Source organism: Cryptomeria japonica, chromosome 10, assembly GCF_030272615.1.
Source record: "Cryptomeria japonica chromosome 10, Sugi_1.0, whole genome shotgun sequence".
Classification (NCBI taxonomy): domain Eukaryota; kingdom Viridiplantae; phylum Streptophyta; class Pinopsida; order Cupressales; family Cupressaceae; genus Cryptomeria; species Cryptomeria japonica.
In genome coordinates this window covers 301,729,164-301,750,923 of record NC_081414.1, presented here as the reverse complement: position 1 = coordinate 301,750,923, position 21,760 = coordinate 301,729,164, and the positions used below count along the sequence as shown (strand labels likewise).

At 36.7% G+C, this 21,760-nt stretch overlaps 1 protein-coding gene across 1 annotated transcript; it reads left to right on the top strand.

The window, feature by feature from the left end:
- The first annotated feature begins 14,569 nt into the window (after positions 1-14,569).
- Positions 14,570-16,997, top strand: LOC131048231 (7-deoxyloganetin glucosyltransferase). Its single transcript, XM_059212439.1, has 3 exons — positions 14,570-15,053; positions 15,227-15,304; positions 16,051-16,997. Exons 1-3 carry the CDS (start codon positions 14,570-14,572, stop codon positions 16,995-16,997), a joined length of 1,509 nt encoding a protein of 502 aa, XP_059068422.1.
- Positions 16,998-21,760: the final 4,763 nt, after the last annotated feature.

Below are 21,760 nucleotides of genomic sequence, written 5' to 3'. Positions count from 1 at the left end.
CCAGCCAAGAAAAATATATAGACTTCTCCAAATGACACAGGATCTCACAGAACATGTAAAGACCATGAAAACTGATCATGAATTAAGGATTGGTCAGTTGGAGATTAGCTTGGAAGAAATTAAGGTTAATCTGAAGAACCTGGTGAATATTAGCAGAGAAGCTATGAATAACAGTGCCCATGGTCTTAAGAAGGTAAATGTGATGATAGTGGATCAAAGAGCTCAGCCCACCACCAATTTACCTTCCTCTAACACCAAATGAAAGAAGAAAATCCAAGAACCGAACTTGCAAGGTGTGAGACGTCAGACCACCACAGGCCCCTATACAAGGACTAGAAGCAGGAACCAAGAGAAGAATACCTCCAAGTTAATCATGGATGAGCTCGAGGACATCAACAAGAGAATGATTCAAAAGAATTTGGAGATGATGCAATCTCTGGTCTAGTGAGTTTTAGGTTTTTTCCTTGTTTTGTTTTATTTTTTGTTGTGTGGGCTTGGTCCCTGTTTCTGTGGCTATTATGTTGATGTAGCTAGGAAATCGGAAATCATCAAAGCAAGTATCAATTAATATTAGTTCAATCACAAAAACTAAAATGCAGTGATAACAATCCTAAAAACATTCAATGAAAGCATGAAGACAAGACATTCTAAATGAAATCTAAGCAAACCAAATGCAGATGTCTCCTTCATGTGGCTCCATTGTCCTTCTTTCTTCTCCAAATAGTTTTGTTGTGGATCTCACCTACTAGTGCATGATCATGATATGAAAGCAAGTAGACAAGATGATTGCTCAAGAGTACTCGAAGCGTAATTTGACAAAGTGATTAGAAATTCGATAATCTGATTAGGGATTTGATTGAAGAAATTCATCCAATTTATAGACAAATTGGAGAGATGGATCAAATTAGCATGATTCAATTCAAATAGAAATTGCAAATCAAAAATGTCAATTATGACAATTTATGACAAATTATGCACTTTCTATGCAAAATTTGATTGATTGATAATTCATGACAAATTATGACAAATTTCTATGTCAAGAATTGATTGATTGTCAATTATGACAAATTATGACAAATTTCTATGTCATTCCCATGAAATTAGGAGAAAAATAGGAGAGAATTGAAATTAGGAATTTAGAAAATTAGAAAATTAGAAAAAGAGGAAAATTAGGAATTAGGAAATTAGAAAAAGAAGAAATTAGGAATTAAGATAAATTAGGTGAATTAATTAATAGTTTGTCATTTATTAATTAATTCACAAAAAGAGGAATAATTAGCCAATTAAATGAATGTTTAATTGTGATGAGAAGACTTAGGATAAATAAATAATTTATTAATCCTAAAGGGAGAAATGACAAGCAAGGTTAAATGATTAAATCACGAAACCCTAGAAGATGAATTAGCAATGCAAGGATGACAATTAGGTCTTGATGAAAGATAATTGACTCGATCATGATTCTGATTAACAAAGGACCAATGTGATAAATGATTTGGTTGATAAATGCGCCAATTGACGAGGAACAATGACAAATTGATCCAAATTGACATAATTGAGACAGACAACGATCGATGACAAATCGATCGCAAAATGACAAGATTGACAAGAGGACAAGAATCGATGACAAAATAGATTGCAAGATGACAAGATTGAAAATGACCACGATCAATGATGAATCGATCGCAAAATGACAAGATTGACATGACAACGATCGATGACAAATCGATCGCCAGATGATAAGATTGATAAGAGGACAAAACCCTAATTAGGATTGACGATGTCCAAAATAATGACAAATGAGCACGCACATTGATGTGACAGGATAAAATCGATCAAAATCATGACTGGATAGTGTTGTCGACAAGACCAAATTTGAGAGCGAGACGAATGAAGAATGCAGAAGAAGGACTCTATGCTCGCAAATGATAAAAACCAAGTGCGTGACATAGGAGAAATGTTAATGCAACGCAAAAACCTAAAATGAGGCAATGCGCAAATGTTAAAGTATGACTCCGCAAGCGTTGACCATTTTTAGGTGTCTACATTTTGCCCCTCTTTGAGACAATGCGATTTTAAGCGTTGTTTCAAAGAACAATAATGAAAATGCCCCAGACAATGACAATGACATATGCATGCCCCCTCGAGGAATTGGCCGGAAACATGCAGAAAAGAGGCCAATTGATTGATAAAAATGATAGGATCGAATGGACTGACAATCGAATACCAGATGCATGAAGGTCAAGAAATTAACGACACAAAATACCGCGACCAACATAAGATGGAGAGGGTGCACGTCCATCTATGCACTGACAAAGATCTATAAATGAGGCAAAGAGAATGAAATTTGCTCATTTGCACTAGCCCAAGAAGAAGATTTGTTGCTCTGGAAAAGGACACTTGCAGAGAGATGGTGAACATTCCAAGGGCAGAGCACCTCGGAGAACGTGTACGCACATTCAGATGACCGGATGATGCAGGAGCAGCAGTATGTATCTCAAAAACCCATGTTTTCAATTTCATGAATTTGACTTGCGTGTGGGACATTGCGGGGCCCACAGGAAATGCAGAAAATGACTTATGCGCTTGTGTAGGGTGAATCCTGCGCTTGTGTGAGGTCTTTTGCGCTTGTGTAGGGAGACACAGGCACAGGTTACATGACACAGGCGCGGGACTCATAACACAAGCGCAATTGTGCAATGCAAACCCTAATTTTAGTCAAAACAGTAGGCAAATAATCCGGAAAGGGGGAATAAGGGTAGGATAGGTCAGAGTAGCTTAGAAACACCCTGATTTGGACATGAAAATGAGGAAATGCAACCCGTAGGAGAAAACCCTAAAATTGACAAAATGTGCCCCAATTGTGATGCAGAGGCGACAGTATCCATTGATCACACAGGAGAACTGACCTTACTGCTTCATGCTACGACATAGACTCAGGAGCACGGACAGAGATACATTAGCAGGACTGGGGATATACTATATCACGTTCATGCCCAAGATTAGGGCAAACACAGGACTGCTTACCGCATTGGCAGAGTGATGGCATTCGGAGACTTCCTCCTTCCATCTGGTGACTGGAGAGGCGACTGTGACACTAGAGGATGTATGGTGTATCCTCCGCATTCTGATTCATGGAGAGATGATAGAGTATGACCCAGTGACAGGGAGAGATGCATTGTGCAGATTATTTGAGTGCGACGCAGAGGATCTGGACATCGTAGAGAGGGAGATTGGCTGGGAGACCATGGCATCAGAGTATGATTGACAGTATGTGGTGATAGCAGTGGTGATAGCATGTCTACTAGTAGGAGACAGACGAGGACATGGATTCCCTATTGGATGGGGAAGAGTGCTGGAGCGGATGGCAACAGAGGGGACGGTGTATGCATGGGGACCATGTGTACTGGCTATGCTATATTTTCAGTTGCATCAGATAGCGTATCAAGGAGTGGAGACTTTGAGATGTGGAGTCACATTGCTATAGGTATGGGCATTTGAGCACATAGCCATATGTTGACCGATTACAAAGAGACAGGTAGTACCACACCGACCATATGTGTACTGCTATGGAGGAGCACTGAGACAGGGTTCATTTGGATACATACTATATTGGCGACATGAGCTAGACAGACTGAGAGAGTTCACATGGAGGCCATATCGTGATTGCCCGGGATGGTCAGATGATAGTGATGAGCTACCGTATTGCAGACAGGAGAGGTACCTGATTGGGCGACCAGTGAACCGCCAGAGAGTAATTGAGATGTACCTGCCAGAGAGAGTCAGACGATAGTTTGGAGAGAGGCAGGATGTACCTAGGAGGACTGCACATTTTGCCCGATCTCACAGAGAGATGAGTCAGTGGGGGAGTATGATTCAGCCACACATAGCATATGCTGACTTCTCACAGCTACAGCAGAGACTGTGGGATTGGAGATCATATGTGGAGGACGTCGGGATGACAGATGAGTATGAGAGATGGTTTGCACAAATACAGCCAGTGCCATTGACAGATCCAGATATTCCAGTACTGAGGCGACAGGAGGACGTCCCACTCATAGGAGAGGAGGAGGGAGATGATGAGGACAAGGAGGATGAGAGCGGGGATGAGGATGAGGGGGATGATGAGGACGGAGATGAGGATGATGGGGATGATGAGGGAGATGAGGATGGGGATGACGAGCAGGAGGCATTGCAGGATATACCCATAGAGCCGGAGACAGCTAGGACAGAGGAGATGGAGATGTGCAAGGCTATCATAGCGAGTCAGCAGGATCACATTGCGACATTAGAGAGACAGTAGGATCAGTTCAGAGCGGAGATAGCCAGACTCACAGCGGCTCGAGATGCAGCAATTGTTCAGGTACAGCGAGACGAACAGAGAGTCACTGAGTATATTGGGTCGATTCAGGATGCCAGTGCACGCGAGATGGCACAGATGTTGGTAGAGACCGGAGAGGAGATACGCCATTGGAGGACACTATATGAGGGTGCAGTTCCACCAGAGCAGAGAGCAGCTTCATATCGGGCATGATCGAGGACAGAGAGCAGGGCACGCTCTCGGAGGTCATTGAGCAGCATGGGAGTGAGTGGACCTATGAGACCACCACAGCCAGGACCAGGAGGGACATCATCCGCAAGACATGGCAGGGATGAGGAGGACAGAGGGAGCACCCAGTGACAGAGGCACGTGCTCCTTATGACAGACAGTGGACATTATGTAGTTTGACATTTTGTAGTCAGCCTGCGGGCCATACTTAGGACAGACAGTCCAATTTTGTACTCCGATATTATTGTGACATATGATATGATATGCATCGATATGATGGGATGCAATGTGTTATGACTGATAGTTATTTTTCATGTATGGATGACTTATGCACTATTTATATACCATAGTGGAACATGTATGAATGTATGTTTATGTGTTTTTTTTTATGCATTGATAATATGAAATGAATAAAATGCTGGATGTAATGCAAATGTACTAACCAAATGGATGCAGGATGTAGCATATGTATGTAGAGAGATCAGAGCACTAGACCGAACTGACTATCTGAACTGACGGAAGAAATGTTAGTAAGAAGAAATGAAACAGAGGACAGTTAGAGACGAAGAAAAACTTGCTTTCAGTAATGCACTTTGTAGGTGAGAACCTTTATTTTAATGTAGCAAAATGGATGCGTAGCATCATGGCATTGAAGGCCAGAGCTAAAATGCAACCCTTTTTGCAAGAGACAAACACATCACAGACAAACAACAATCACAACAAAAAAGAAACAGACCATGAACCATCCCGGTCACTCTAAATCACTTAGTGACATCATCGAGCAACATAGGAACATGATCGAAGCCAAAAATAAATCAGTAAAAAGATAAGATGCACAAATTCCAACAAGTCAAACAAACATCTTGATCTTCATTGTCAAAAGTTGAAAGTGCTGATAGGACAATCATGCTGTCTAGTTTCAGGACATGCGGTACCCCGTCTAAGACAGGACACAATTTGGTTTCGAGTATACCACACCCTATATAAGACCCATGAGATTAGTGACAAGGACAAATAAATTTGCGGTTGAGTGATATGACAAGCGCGAACAGTTTGAATGTCTGGTTTGATTGAAAAGCTCATCTGTTTAAGCGTGATTTCATTAAAGCACAGTGTATGATTCGTGTCGTTGGAGGGATGCTCAGCGATCTGTCTATGCACAAAGGGGATATTTTATTGCAAAATGCTTGTTTTTGGATTTTAATGTTTTGAAGAAAAAAAATTTGTTCATTTTTTCAGGACTTTATATGATTTTTTTAGGGAGTTTTTTTCAGGACAGTTTTTTGATTTTTAGAGATTTTTGCAGGACATTATTTGATTTTTTTTTGAATTATTTCAGGACATTTTTCAATTTTTTTGGATTATTTCAGGACATTATTTGATTCTTTTATGATTTTTTGGATTTTGCCCCCAGTGTCTAGCAAGGCAAGGAATATGACAGGTGAATAAACAGGGTTTCTAAAATGATGGTGGATAGAGGGAAGACAAAGGAATTTTATTATGGAGACAATACGGATGCAATTTTCAAGGGCTATTGCATGATGGGACAAGAGACTGGATATGACAATGTAAAGCAGTGACATGGCATGAGGGACATGTCAAGAGGTTTTTGAAACAATGTTTAAATTTTGCATCCTTATGTCAGATCAAGATCAAGGAATGAAAAAGAGTGTATGGATAGTGATAAGATATGGATAGGATAAGCAAGACCAAGAATGGATAAGGGACATGGACTGAAGGTCGGGATAGGCTAAGGGATAGTGGCAGAAAGTTGCAATAAGCTAGGGAATATGGATGAAAGGTTGTAATAAGCAAATGGATAAATGACCAAAAGCTATGATGGACTAAAAGCTGCAAACAAGATACATGATGCTCATGAAGATCCTCAGCCTTGTCAAGATCAAAGGTGGAAAGAGGAAATGGATATGTGCATGACGGACAATAGGATATGAAGGGTAATGACAGGGGTATGATAGGATAATGAAACAATGAAGGACAAAAGGATATGATATGATAAAACCTGCCCCCAAGTGTGGTGTGCAAGAAGTTCATAAATTACGCATGACGCCTGTTTGCCAGGTTTTCATCACGGTACTTGCCCAAGGCGCCTGTTTGCCAGGTTTTCACCAGTGGACGAATTATTTTTGCTTTACTTTTTTCTTTTTTTGTCTTTTTTTTTTAACTTTTTTTTAATTTTTTTTTTCATTTTGACTTTTTCAAGAGAAGATGGACACATGATAGGGGATCGAAGAAGGACTCAAGCATCTTTTTGTTTGGATAGTAGCTTTGAAAAAAATGGACCATGACCTTTAAAAACATGCTCAAAGATGTTGGTAGGATAAGGACATGGAAAATGAGATGAAACTAAGGCTAGGATTTATGCAAAGGATTGGACCAGAGGGATGGAAGGATGGAAAATATGAATTGGATAATGGATAGGGTATTGGAAGAATTGTGCTTGAGCGGATGGAAATGAAGGCAAGATCGACATTGGCACACACCTTGATGGGTGGTGGATTGATGGAGGAAAAACGGATCTTAGATTGTGAGATTTGGATGGAGGAATAGCTTGGGATTTTGGGACATAAGGGCCCAAAACGGATGAAGAAGGTGATGGAGGAACAAATTTGAGAGGGTTGGAGGGAGGAATAGCAACTTTGGATGCCAAGTTGGATGTTTCTTTAGGCTTTTGTGCTTCAAGGAGCCGCCTAGGGATCCACATGGTTTTTTATTTTTCATGCTTTTGTGATTCCTTGGAGTGCATTGCTTGCACAAGGGATTTAGGAACCCATATATATTTTGACTTTGCTTTATTTTTCTCAGTGGGCCTTTGTGGCCTGTTGGATATTTCTTTTTCTTTATAGATCAAATTTTTCTTTGTTTTGACATGTCGATTATATTGGACATGTTGATCCTTGAATACATGTGGATTTCTAGACTTATGACTTTTATGCTTGGCATCCAAATTGCTTGGAGGGGGAAATGAATGCATGGATGGATATGAATGAAATGGAGTTCTTTTGGATGGATGGAATTTACTCAAGGATGTGTGCCTTTGTTGATGTTGCATAGGAGATGGAGGGATATAGGGACCTAGAATGGATGGAAGCGATGATGGGGAAGGTGGACATTTGGATTTTGATTTTGAAGGGATACCAACGCCTTGAGTGTGAGCTCTGTAGCCATGACCATTAGTATATTCTTTGATATGGAGGGATTCTTGCTTATGAAAATCTACTCCTTTGCCTTTATGAATATCTTGACTTGTAGGATACTCTTTTCTTTGGGAAGAAGGCGCGAGTCCATTATGAGGTGGATATGATATGAGAAAAATAATGAGATCTTGAAGTGGATTGGATTGCACCAAAGTGGAAGAACCCATTGTGCATGTCGAGGGTTCATGAACATCTTGCACTGACACTTTAGAATCATGAGGGGGATTAGGATCATGAGGGGGACTAGGATTGTGTAGTGGACATAGTTCAATGACAGGATCTTCAAGAGATGGAATGGAAGAAATAATGGGTTCATCAAAAGGAATGAGATCTTGGAGTGTATATGGAGCATTATGACAAGGAGATGAAGGAACAAGTGGATCTTGTGGAGGATCTAAAGGAATGATAGGGTCTTGTGTTGGAAATGAATTTGGAAGGATACTTTGATCTTGACAAGGAGGAAGATCATTGGATTCCTCTTTAAAGGTGCTTTGCTCTTGACTTTCAATGGGATCATCATAAAGGATGGAAAGGATATCTTGATCTTTCTCAGGAAGTGGAATGTCAATGGGATTTAAAAGGACATTTTTTTCATGAGATGGAAGGGGATCATTTGGGATTGGATGGACTGGGATATCTTGATCTTTCTCAGGGAAGGGAGTGTCAATAGGGCTTTGGATAGGATGGACAAGAATAGGGGAATCATCATGAGTGTCTGGGAAGATGGGATCCTGGTCAACAATTGGATGGGATGATAAGGTTTCGGGATCTTGATCTTGATATTCTTTAGGACACGTTTCTTCATGCTCTAAATTATCCTCTTGACATGGGGTTGGACTTTGGATATGCATGGGGGATTCTGACAAGGGATTAATGCTTTGGCACAAAAAAAATGCACTTTGAACATTTGTGATGGATTCTGGCAAGGAATCAATGCTTGAACATGAGGAAGAGGGACTTCGAATGGGGTCCTCTAAAACAGATAATGGCAATAAAGTGCATGGTGGCATTGGGTCTAGTATTTCTGAAACATGACAAGGATGTGCATCATGAATTGGATTATCTTGGCATTCAATTATGGATAGCTCTTGGATAATGTCATCCTTGGGTGTATTGTTTGATGAGGACAATATGGAAGGTTCTTGTGAAACTTCTAGAGGTGTAGGGATAGATGCCACTGGAGAGTCAATTTGTTTGTGGGGGGATGAGGCATTGCTAGACATAATTGTATTATCTTGATCTTCTTCAAAGAACTCACTTGGTAATTTCCTTAAGAGCATTGCAATAAAACCACCTTTCTTTCGAGGTTTTGACATGGTTGTATCTGGAATTTGAACTTGTTTGGCAAGGAGTTGGTTCTGGTCTGGTGTCATGTTTTGATATTGGACTTGGTTCAATTGTTCTGACATGTTTGAAACTTGGGTTGGTGTGTGCTGCAACCTTTGTTTTTGAATGTTTGGTTGTGGTCGTTGAAATTGATATTCCACCATTGGTTGAACCATTTGTGGACATTGTATAGTTGGTTGGACATATTGTTGAAATTGGACCATTGGTTGTATTGGTTGTATATGTTGGACCATTGGTTGTGTTGGTTGAAAATCTGATTGATAGTAAACACCTTCCTGTTCTTGTTGTGGAGGCACATAATGTTGAAATTGATGTTGTCTCCTTTCTTGAAATTGTTTCATCATCTCTATTTGTGAGAGGAGAGCTGGTATGTCTGATCGTTCAAGAAGAGATCTTACATCAATTGGCTCAATCTTTGGATTTCGACCTTGAAATTTTTGAAACATTTTGGACATTTGTGATCTATTCTTCTCAATGTTTTTCACTCTTTGTTCCAATATCTCCTCTTCTTGAGCTAGTTTCTCCTCTAGTTTGTGTATTTGGACATTTGTTTCATCATAGAAAGTTTGATCGATATTGCCTTGTTGTTGGGTTGGATATAATTGTGATTGCATTGTCGGTTGATACGTCAAACTTTGTTGCATCATTGGTGCTTGGAACCTTGTTTCAATAGACATGTCACTATGCAAATGCAATATTTTTGGAATTTTTCAAGGATAATGTATGATATGCAACTAAATGCAAACTAAATAGATGAAAATGCAATCTATGGCAAGAGTGCAACCTATGTTTTTGGTTGTTTTTCAAGATTTTGACAAACTTTTTGAAATGCAAACCTAAAGACTCAACCTTGGGAAGTTGAAATGAAGCCAAGACCTCAAAGGACAAAAGGACCAAGTGACAAAAGGACAAAATGACAATGTCTCCCCTAATATGCTTGGATACTAAGCTAGGTTTGACAAAAAGACAAAAGTTTCATAAGGTCTAGACTTCTTAACAATGACTTAGGGTTGTATCAAATATTTGCATTACTCAAGTATGACAAAACCTAGTTTTGACACTATATGCAAAGGGACAATTACTATGCAAGTGACATTACTATGATGTGACAATGACCTAAGCTTAGTGAAGAGACCTAGGGTATGCAAATATGAATGTATGACAATGGTATTACTCTAATGCAAGAAGACACATGCAAATGGATGACCCTTATTGATATGCAAAGGAGTATGACCTAGGTGAAACCTAACCTTGGTAATTAACAATGACTTTGCAACATGCAAACCTAGGATGAACCTAAATCTAAGTGACATGAATGTTGAGACAAGATTTTGAAAAATATTTGACAACCACATTTGAAGATGTTTTGAAGTTTGTTGGATGAAATGCTCTTATGTTTAACCTTGTTTTGAATCAATTTGCCTTGTTCTTGAAATGAGATGCAATTCAACTTTTGACAAGTAAAGAAGACAAGATATTTCAACTTAGACTCAACACAATCATGCTCATTCACACATTTCTTATGGTAGGCAAGGACATTAGGTACTTGAGAGGTAGACTTGTTATGGGATTCAAGGAGAATACATAGATGCTTGACCCCACAGGCTCCCCTCCACGGCACTCACTTCTCAGGGCAGCCAAGCATCAGTCCCCATGGAAATCTCCCCATGGTGAACTTAGTATCTCTTCCAAGTATCTGAACTTGTCCTTCTCAAGCAACTAGAAGGGTTTTTGGCCTCTAAAAACAAGGTGCTAAGTAAGGATTTCTGTTAAGCGTTACTCCTTGATGTCACGCAAGCGTGATTGAGACATTAAGCCCATCAAGATACCAAACAAATGTAGTCGTGCAAGCACGATTTAGACCATGAGGTCCTACTTAGATGTTGATATGAGAAAGAGTTCAAGGGTCATCACTTCCCAAGTAACTGCAATTCCCACGTAACCCTTCCTTCAAAGCTTTCGCCCATCAGGTATTTTTTTATAGTGAGTTAGAATGCCAAGGTATTCTAGCCGTACTCACTTTGGGTCGTTCCCTTCTCATGATTATCACTTGCTTGCAAAAGCAAAATGGTCGGGAAGGCAAGCCCTCTAAAGGTGACACACAATCAAAACAATGAGCATGGTATCGAAGATCTAGATTTCTGATCACCCTAAGAAGGATGAGAGCATACTCTCCTACTCCAATGTCAAGCTCAACAATCAAAGCAAACATACATTCATTCCATCCTATTTAGAAATCACTAGGTGCCTAAAAATTAATTGCAAACACAAGGTTTAGTTGTATTCCAAGGCAACCTGCAAAACCCAAGTCAGAGGTTTGATATGCTTAGTCTTTGACTATCGAATCTGCACAAAACATGTTAGTAGTTTCATTTATTGCCTTTGTCATGTGTATGCCAAGGTTCTGCACAGAGAATTAGTACCAAAAACCAAAAAGCAGAAAATAGAATGCAAAACAAACAGTTTTCAAGTAAAACACTGCATTTTTACCTCTGTTTCTGGACTTTACACAGGCGCAGAACTCATGACACAGGCGCAGAATTCATAACACAAGCACAGAATGTCTCTAACACAAGCGCAGAATGCTTAACACAGGCGCAAGTTGTCTTACATAGGCGCAGAAGTCCCCAAAAAACCCTGCACTGCCCTGTTTTTAGGTTTTTTGACCTGCAAATCAACTCAAAAGCACTCAAAAACACAGTTAAGGGGTTAGATGGTTAGTGTTCACGTCGGGTTCACCAATTAATGTAGCTAGGAAATCAGAAATCATCAAAGCAAGTATCAATTAATATTAGTTCAATCACAAAAACTAAAATGCAGTGATAACAATCCTGAAAACATTCAATGAAAGCATGAAGACAAGACATTCTAAATGAAATCTAAGCAAAACAAATGTAGATGTCTCCTTCATGCGGCTCCATTGTCCTTCTTTCTTCTCCAAATAGTTTTGTTGTGGATCTCACCTACTAGTGCATGATCATGATATGAAAGCAAGTAGACAAGATGATTGCTCAAGAGTACTCGAAGCGTGATTTGACAAAGTGATTAGAAATTTGATAATCTGATTAGGGATTTGATTGAAGAAATTCATCCAATTTATAGACAAATTGGAGAGATGGATCAAATTAGCATGATTCAATTCAAATAGAAATTGCAAATCAAAAATGTCAATTATGACAATTTATGACAAATTATGCACTTTCTATGCAAAATTTGATTGATTGATAATTCATGACAAATTATGACAAATTTCTATGTCAAGAATTGATTGATTGTCAATTATGACAAATTTTGACAAATTTCTATGTCATTCCCATGAAATTAGGAGAAAAATAGGAGAGAATTGAAATTAGGAATTTAGAAAATTAGAAAATTAGAAAAAGAGGAAAATTAGGAATTAGGAAATTAGAAAAAGAAGAAATTAGGAATTAAGATAAATTAGGTGAATTAATTAATAGTTTGTCATTTATTAATTAATTCACAAAAAGAGGAATAATTAGCCAATTAAATGAACGTTTAATTATGATAAGAAGACTTAGGATAAATAAATAATTTATTAATCCTAAAGGGAGAAATGACAAGCAAGGTTAAATGATTAAATCACGAAACCCTAGAAGATGAATTAGCAATGCAAGGATGAAAATTAGGTCTTGATGAAAGATAATTGACTCGATCATGATTCTGATTAACAAAGGACCAATGTGATAAATGATTTGATTGATAAATGCGCCAATTGACGAGGAACAATGACAAATTGATCCAAATTGACATAATTGAGACAGACAACGATCGATGACAAATCGATCGCAAAATGACAAGATTGACAAGAGGACAAGAATCGATGACAAAATAGATTGCAAGATGACAAGATTGAAAATGACCACGATCGATGATGAATCGATCGCAAAATGACAAGATTGACATGACAATGATCGATGACAAATCGATCACCAGATGATAAGATTGATAAGAGGACAAAACCCTAATTAGGATTGACGATGTCCAAAATAATGACAAATGAGCACGCACATTGATGTGATAGGATAAAATCGATCAAAATCATGACTGGATAGTGTTGTCGACAAGACCAAATTTGAGAGCGAGACGAATGAAGAATGCAGAAGAAGGACTCGATGCTCGCAAATGATAAAAACCAAGTGCGTGACATAGGAGAAATGTTAATGCAATGCAAAAACCTAAAATGAGGCAATGCGCAAATGTTAAAGTATGACTCCGCAAGCGTTGACCATTTTTAGGTGTCTACAATTATGTTGTTGGTTCTGGATTGGTTTTCAACTTCTTATTTTTTGTGTTGCTCTTTAACTTTGGGTTTCGGGTCCCTATAAAACCCATTTACCTTAATCAAAAACTACTTAATTAATCAATGTTGGTTTTGTCTTTGGTCCTTTTATTGTTTAGTGGTCTTTTGTTGTGTTTTGTTTTAGAGTCTTTTGCTAGGTGTGCACTTCTCATGTGCCCTGGGTGGCAACATTTAGCAAATATGTGATGGTATGAGCCTATCTCGCTTTTTATGAATCAGAACTACTTAATAATAGTTAATTAATTAACAAAACGTGATGTATGAGTCATAAATTAGTCAATGTAGTGATGTTAGAGTAGAATAACAAGGGTGAATCAATGTGTAGAATTGACAATAAAAAATGATGAAATTTAAATGTTTATGGAACACAATGCAACCATGGAGAGATTGACATGCAAGTTACCCCACTTTAATCATGAGAAGGTTTCTAATAAGCAAAGGCATTCGATTGTAGCATATCTTAGATGCAAACCAATAAAAAGAAATAGACATGACTTGCTTTCAACTTTAAAGACGTCCTATCATAAAAAATAAAAAAATTGGCTTTAACTTTAAACTATCAATTTAGTTGTAAGTTCATATTAAACCATTATGCAAGATAAATGAAAATATATAAATTATAATAAAGAATCATAAAATTCCAATATCTACCACATAAATAAAACTATAAATCTCTAGAAATTCAAACTTAGGGAACGCCCAATGCTGACTAATGAGTCTAATGCAATGTAGCTTTAATAGGAATATTAAAACATGGGCTTCCTGTGGGAAACGTACCGGCACAAGAAGCCAAACCAAAATATTGAAAAGGTTACAAATGTAATGAAAAAGAGACCCACTCACGGCATAGATAGAATAGTTAATTTAAGTGCACCATTTTTAATGGTAACAAGCTGTTTGCTTGACCTTTTGCTCCGTCTTTCTATTTCTGCTTAAAAAATAGAAGTCAAATCCTATTTGTTGTATAGGAGGAAGCAGAACTCTATTATATTATGATTTAGATCCAGAAGATGTGTTAAAACAACTCTTTTCACAAGGGCGGTTTAGAATCCTATATCACTATATCACAGATTTAGTATAAAACCACTTGTATTCAGACTCAAAGGCAATATGTGTGTGTCATTGAGAGGAAGAATGATGATGCGGCGAAGGCATCATGCAGTTGTTGTTCCATTCCCTGTTCAGGGGCACATTAATCCAATGATGCACCTTGCCAAAGTGTTGAGATCCCAAGGATTCATCGTTACATTCATCCATACGGACCACGTTCATTCTCGCATGCTTAAACTCAATTCATGCAGCATTGGTGAAGAAGGGATTCAATTCAGACATATCCCTGATGGTCTGCCAGAATCTGATTGCAGGACAGATTTTGCAAAATTGGCTAGTGCAACAGAGAATACTATGCCCATTTTGCTTCGCAATCTTATTCATGAGATCAATGAGCGCAGGGATTGTCCCCCTGTCACCTTCTTAGTTGCAGATTTTTTTGCAGGTTGGGCTTTGGATGTTGCCCACCATTTTAACATTCCAGCTGCTGCTTTCTGGCCCGGACTTATTGCTACTTATGCCATTATTCACCACATTCCGAGTCTCATCTCCAAGGGAGTCATACCATCCAACGGTGGGCACTCTATAAATGGATTATTTTCCTCTCAGATCAATTGTGTAATTACTTTCTTTCAGTTTTTGGTTCCTGGACTTAATTTGGTTTCTTTGATTTTCTATGATATGTTATGATAAGTGAGAGTTGTAGGTGATTTAGCTTAATTTAAATAACTGTGAATTTGTTTTTAGTTGTAGAAATTCAGCTCACTGTAATTGGTTTAACTCTGCTTGAACATGAACAAGGCCAATTAAGTTATGTTGTGAATTGTTAGTTTGTTTTTTTATAGATATAGATAATTTGTTCCTATATTAAAATCTGTAGGGGTCAATGAATATCCTCATCATCTTCATCTTTATTTAGAGTGACAATTACAGATGAAGAGTGATAATTAGTCCATTAGATCAACTCTGAGAGATGCGACAGTAACTTGGAGAACTTGAACTTGAGTTGAGACACTAATACCACATATAGACGATGAACTTATCATTCTTATTATTATCCTTTCCTGTTTTTAACATACAGTTGAAAGGATTAGCATATTTCACCTAGCTCCATAATGACAGTTAGTCCAAGAGATCAACTCTGAGAAGTGCAGAAGTTAATCCAACAGATTTACAAACTCTTTTCTTCATTCTCAACAGAAATAGTGCTTCAGAATTTCTAGCGCTCTCTCTTAAATATATATCGTTTTTAGTATGGCGGTTTTCTTTGCTAAAACTTAGGTTGCTTGTCAGATATACAGCATTAAGAACAGATTACTTACCTGTTCAATTACAAAGAAAGTCACTAGTATATACTCTATCGTTAAATGTAGAGGAACTCCTAATTCCAATGGAAATACAAAATTTTATACACATCAGTCTTCTGATTTAGATCCATAATATGGTTATATCATCGAGTTGTTTAAATTTCTTTCCCATTTAAAACCTTACAAATCTTAACTGTGGCCCTGTCAACGGAATAAAGAAAAAATTTTGTGTGAAGTGATATTAATTTGGGTTGAATATGGCAGGTATTCCAAAGGATCGTGTAATGGTCAAGTATCTGCCCTCCATGCCACCTCTCTACACTGCAAATCTTCCATGGCTAATTGGAAATAATGCGGACAAGGAGTTTCGCTTTCAGTTTTGGGTTCGGAACATGAACAGACTAAGGAAGCTCAAGTGGGTTCTCTGCAACTCATTCCATGATCTAGAGCTCCCAATACTTAACATGTTCCCAGAAGAAGTGGGCATGTGTCCAATAGGCCCTTTCATCTCCGATCTCTCAAGAGAGAAAACTACAAACAATCAGAGTCTGTGGAGGGAAGAATTAGAGTGCCTAGATTGGCTTGACATGCAATCTTCCAAGTCTGTGATTTATGTCTCATTTGGGAGCATTGCAATTTTGAATGAAAGGCAATTGGAGGAGCTTGCACTTGGTCTTGAGACCACAAAGCAGCCATTTTTGTGGGTGGTGAGGTCTGATCTAATGGAGAGAAAGCAAGCAGTCTTTCCTTCAGGATTCCTGAAACGAGTTAATACCAATAAGCAGGGTTGCATTGTATCATGGGCTCCACAGACGTCTGTATTGTCTCATCCTTCTATAGCTTGCTTTATCACACACTGCGGATGGAATTCCACCATGGAAAGCATTACAGCAGGCGTGCCCATGCTCTGCTGGCCTTATTATGCAGATCAGTTCCTTAACTGTGCTTATATAGTCCATGTCTGGAAAATTGGCTTGGCTTTGAATCCAAACGATAGAGGACTTATAGAGGCAGAGGAAATTAAGACTTCTGTGTGGAGAGTAACTATGGGAGAAGAATGTGCAGAAATGAAAGAGAATGTGGCCAAACTGAAGGGCAGTGCCATGGGTGCTGTGAAGGCAGGAGGATCTTCTTACAACACCTTCAATAAATTTCTTCAAGACATGGATATGAATACCGCTTCTGATGGCTTAGGATCTCCATGTTCATGAATTGTGTACAAACGAAATATTTGTTTGACAGAGTTAGAGAGTATGATATTGCCTCCGAGGATGGTTGACTAAGTACGATTTGGCTCTGATTTTTATGGCGAGATTCATGCATTCTTGTGTACTTGTGAGTTGCTACGTTCACGTTTAATTCATTTTTTAATTCATTTTATAAACGTGCGTAATTTAAATACGCAAGCTGAGTGATGGACATAGGTATGTCTGCGTATCTAATTCATTAAAGTTGCAAAGATCCTCATTATAGAAAACTCTTCCCTCCACAGGCAGGTATGTCTGCGTATCGAATTCATTAAAGTTTCAAAGATCCCCACTTCTAGAAAACTCCTCCCTCCACAGGCATACTTAGTATTTCAATCGGGTTCACCCAATCAAAGCCACGGTGGAATATTCTATGTACTTAATTTATTGGAATGTTAAGTCGGTGGGGGCATATGCTTCTTTTATTTATTTATTCTTTCTTACATTTATTCTTATTTCTTCTTTATTTTTTATTATATTGGGAGGGGTGTTTTAATGGGAACCGTCTATTCTCCATACAAAACAATATCTAATAAAAAACACAAAATCTATAAATCACAATGAAATTTTATACTATTTTTATTAGTTTGATCCTCTTAATTTACCTTCTCAATACTGTAAAAATGCAACAACAAAAAATTGCTAAAAAGTAATTGTGCTATGCAAATTTGTGTTTTTGATCAAGTGTTGTTTTATATGGAGAATAGTCATTGTCGTTATAATGTGGATTTAAGAAAAAAGTATTATTGTTGTGATTATGTATATAAAAATCAACACTCTCATTCATTTTAGGTATAATTAAGAAGCAAAGTATTGTATTATGATAATGCATAACAAATTAAAACATAACCTATAATCTATAATCTTATTCATAAATAATGTCCATAAATATTTATGAACATCTCAACACACCTATTTATCCTCAATAACAATCTAAATACAGACACCTCAAGACATAAGATCCTACAATGACAACATGACCTATAATAATTAGTAGATCCATGAAAGAAAAATAAATGTTGTGTTGTGAAAAGAAAAGAAGAAGTGAAAAGGAAAGGAAAAAAATGGATAAAGAGTGGGCACTAAGATAAGATTAATTGCAGGCAATGTGTTGGTCACCTCCAATTGACCTACCACAAGGGTTCAACCAAATCGAATACTAACACTACCAAAATTGAATGTTAACAATAAACCTAATTGAACCCTAAATCAAATTGAACCACAACCTTAAACAAAATTGATCCCTAACCCTAAGAGTAAACAAAATTGAACGTTGCCCCTATTCCCAATTGAATATTAAACTAAATTGAACATAATCCTGATAATAAACCAAATTGAACCTTAACACTAAACACTAACCCTAAACCAAATTAAGCCCAAACCATAAATCAAATCGAACCCTAACCCTAAACCAATTTAAACCTTAACCCTTTACCAAATTGAACCATAACTAAATTGCACCTTAACTCTAAACAAAATTGAGCCCCAACACTAAAACTTAAACCAAATTAAACGTTAAACCGAAATCTACCATAAACCTAACACTAAACCAAATTGAACCCTAACCCTAAACTAAATTGAATGCTTATCTAGACCTTAAACCTAATTGAAAATTAAATGGATTTGAACTCTAGCCCCATCACCAAGCTAAAATAAACCCTAACCTTAAACCATATAAAACATTAAACCAAATTGAACCCTAACACTACATAAAATTGAACCCTAATTCTAAATCAAATTAAACCCAAACCCTAAACCTAGTTGAACATTAAACTAAATTGAGATTTACCCCTAACACTAAAAAAAAATTAATCCTAAACCTAACCTTAATTAAACATTAAACTAAATTGAACTCTAACCCAAACTCTAAATTAAATTTCAAACCATAATTCTAAACCAAGTTGAACACAAAACCTAAACCTAACTGAACATTAAACTAAATAGAACTCTACCCATACCACTAAACCAAGCAAACCCTTACATAAAACCAAATTGAACCTTAACCCTTAACAAAATTAAACCCTAACACCTTAAACAAAATTAACCCTAACTTTAAAACAAATTGATTGCTAATTGTAAACCTAATTGAACCAAGTAAACCTAATTTTTATTGAACCCTAAGCCTAATTTAAATCAAATTAAACATAAACCCTAAAGCCAATTGAACATCAAACTCTTTTTTTAAAGTGTTGCATAAACTGTTTATCCTGAACAATGACATTGGCACAACACACCCTTCGGCTCCATGTGAAACAATTTTGACTTGGAGTTATAAATCCATGAGGTCACAAATCAGGGACCTAATCCCCATATAAAAATTCTAAGGTTCAAACCAACAAGCACATTGGATCAACAAAGGTACAAGCCTGCGATTGCAATGGCCTATTGAGGGTTTAAACCTTGGTGGTCACAATGTTCAACAACAACAACACTTAACTAATATACTATGGGAAGAACCTCAATTAAGCATTAAACTTAACTAATCTCTAACCCTAATATTAAACCAAAATAAACCCTTGTAGGTACTTAAATAAAATTGAACATTAATCCTAAACCAAATCAAACCCCAACCCTAACACTAAACCAAATTGAATCTAACACTAAACCAGATTGAATCCTAACCATAAACCAAATTTAACCCAAATCCTAATGTATATTGAATCCTAACTCTAACACAAACCAAATCAAACCCTATCCCTAAATGAACTTGAACCCTAACCCTAATCCTAATAAAATTGTAATCCCAATTGAACTCTAATTTTAACCCTTAACAAACCATACCCATAACATTAGCCTAAATTACTAAACCATGACAAAAAGTTGAACCCTAACCATAACATTAATTGAACTTTCACCATTAGCCTAATACTAACCCTATTTCAACCACTTTAATTAAATGTCAAACCTAATTAGTGTCTTATCAAGTGATCTCATTTTTAATTAATATCTCCCCATTACATATGTTTAAACTAATAGAATCTAATCCATCATCATCAAGCTTATCTACTCTACAGTTTAGAGTATTTGGATTTCCAAAATCTACTCGATATTGGATTAATTTTTAGAGTCGCTATCATTTTGATATATCTTCATGTGTATTGAAAATGAAACTAAATTCAACTCTAACCCTAATACTAAACCAAAATAATTGCTTACCTTAAACCAAATTAAACCTTAACCCTAACACTAAATAAAATTGGATTGATTGGGGTTTAGTGTTAAGGTTAGAGTTCAATTTTGTTTAGAGTTCAATTTGACTTAATATTTAATTAGGTTAGGGTCAGGGTTCAATTTGGTTTATTGTTAGGGTTAGAGTTTAGCTAGTTAATAATTTTGGTTTAATTTTGTTTAGGTTTAGATTTCCACTTTATTTAGTATTAGGCTTCAATTTGGTTAACTATCAGGGTTAGGGTTCAATTTTGTTATATATTTGGGTTTAATTTGGTATAGGGTTAGGGTTTAATTTGGTAAAGGGTTAGGACTCAATTTGGTATAGGGTTTAAGCACATTGACGATTAATGTTTCATTTTGTTTAGTGTTAGGTTTTTATTTAGTTTAAGGTGTTATGGTTAGGGTTAAGTTTGTTTTATGGTAACCTAAAACTAAATTGAACATTAACCATTATACTAATTAAAATTAAACCTTAACCCTAAAAATTTAAACATAATAGTAAACCAAATTGAACCATAACCCCTCAACCAAATGGAGCCCTAACTTGACTCTAAACAAAATAATAAACTCTAATCCTAAAACTTATTAAAATCCAAGTTGAACTCCCTTAAACTAAAATAAAATAAACCCTAACTTTAAACTAGATTGAACCCTAACACTAAACCAAATTGAATGTTGATTGTAATCCTAATTGAACCCTAACCTAAAAATAAATTGAACCCAAACCCTATCAACAAACAAAATTAAATCGTAAACCAAACTGAAATCTAAGACTAACCCTAAACCAAATTATATTCTAACCCTAACACTAAACCAGATTGAACCCTAACCATAAAATAAATTGAATAGTAAACCAAATCAAGGCATAGCGTAGGGTACACTTTTGGTTTAACTCAACACTCATTTATTATTATATTTAATATCGTATATATGCTACCAATTATAATATCAATAATAATATAATAGCAAGAATATTATATTTAATATTAAATTCGCATCTCTGATTATTACTAGCTTATATATCTTAAGATTAATCTATATAAAATATGTTGAGAAATAGCTAATCCACTTGAAACTCTCTCCTATATACCTCCATCCACCCATCACACATAGTCTACCACACACTAACCTTTGGTGTCTCTCAACTAGTTGAAACATCTTCCAATTCCTTCAATATATTTAAGTGAGATATGTCCATTCCATGAGTCTGCTCAAAAGTTTTCCTTTTTCCATTATTTATCATCCAAGTGAGGTGCTTTTAGATAAGTTTTTTTTTTTTTAAATGGTAAGTGCTATCAGCTGTGGGGATAGCGCCCTATATTAATAAAAGAAAATAAATACATAGTTATGTTATCACATATCCAAAAATCTCTTCAACTTTTTGATAAGTTATATGCTACCCCATAAATATATTAGGAATGTCAAGGCTCCATCAGAATTCGCCAAAATCAAAATCTACTTGAATCCTTCTCATTGAGGTATTTACTCTACAAAATCCTATACCATTATATGTTTGGGTCCATATATATCTTCCATACTAATTTCACACCTAAGGC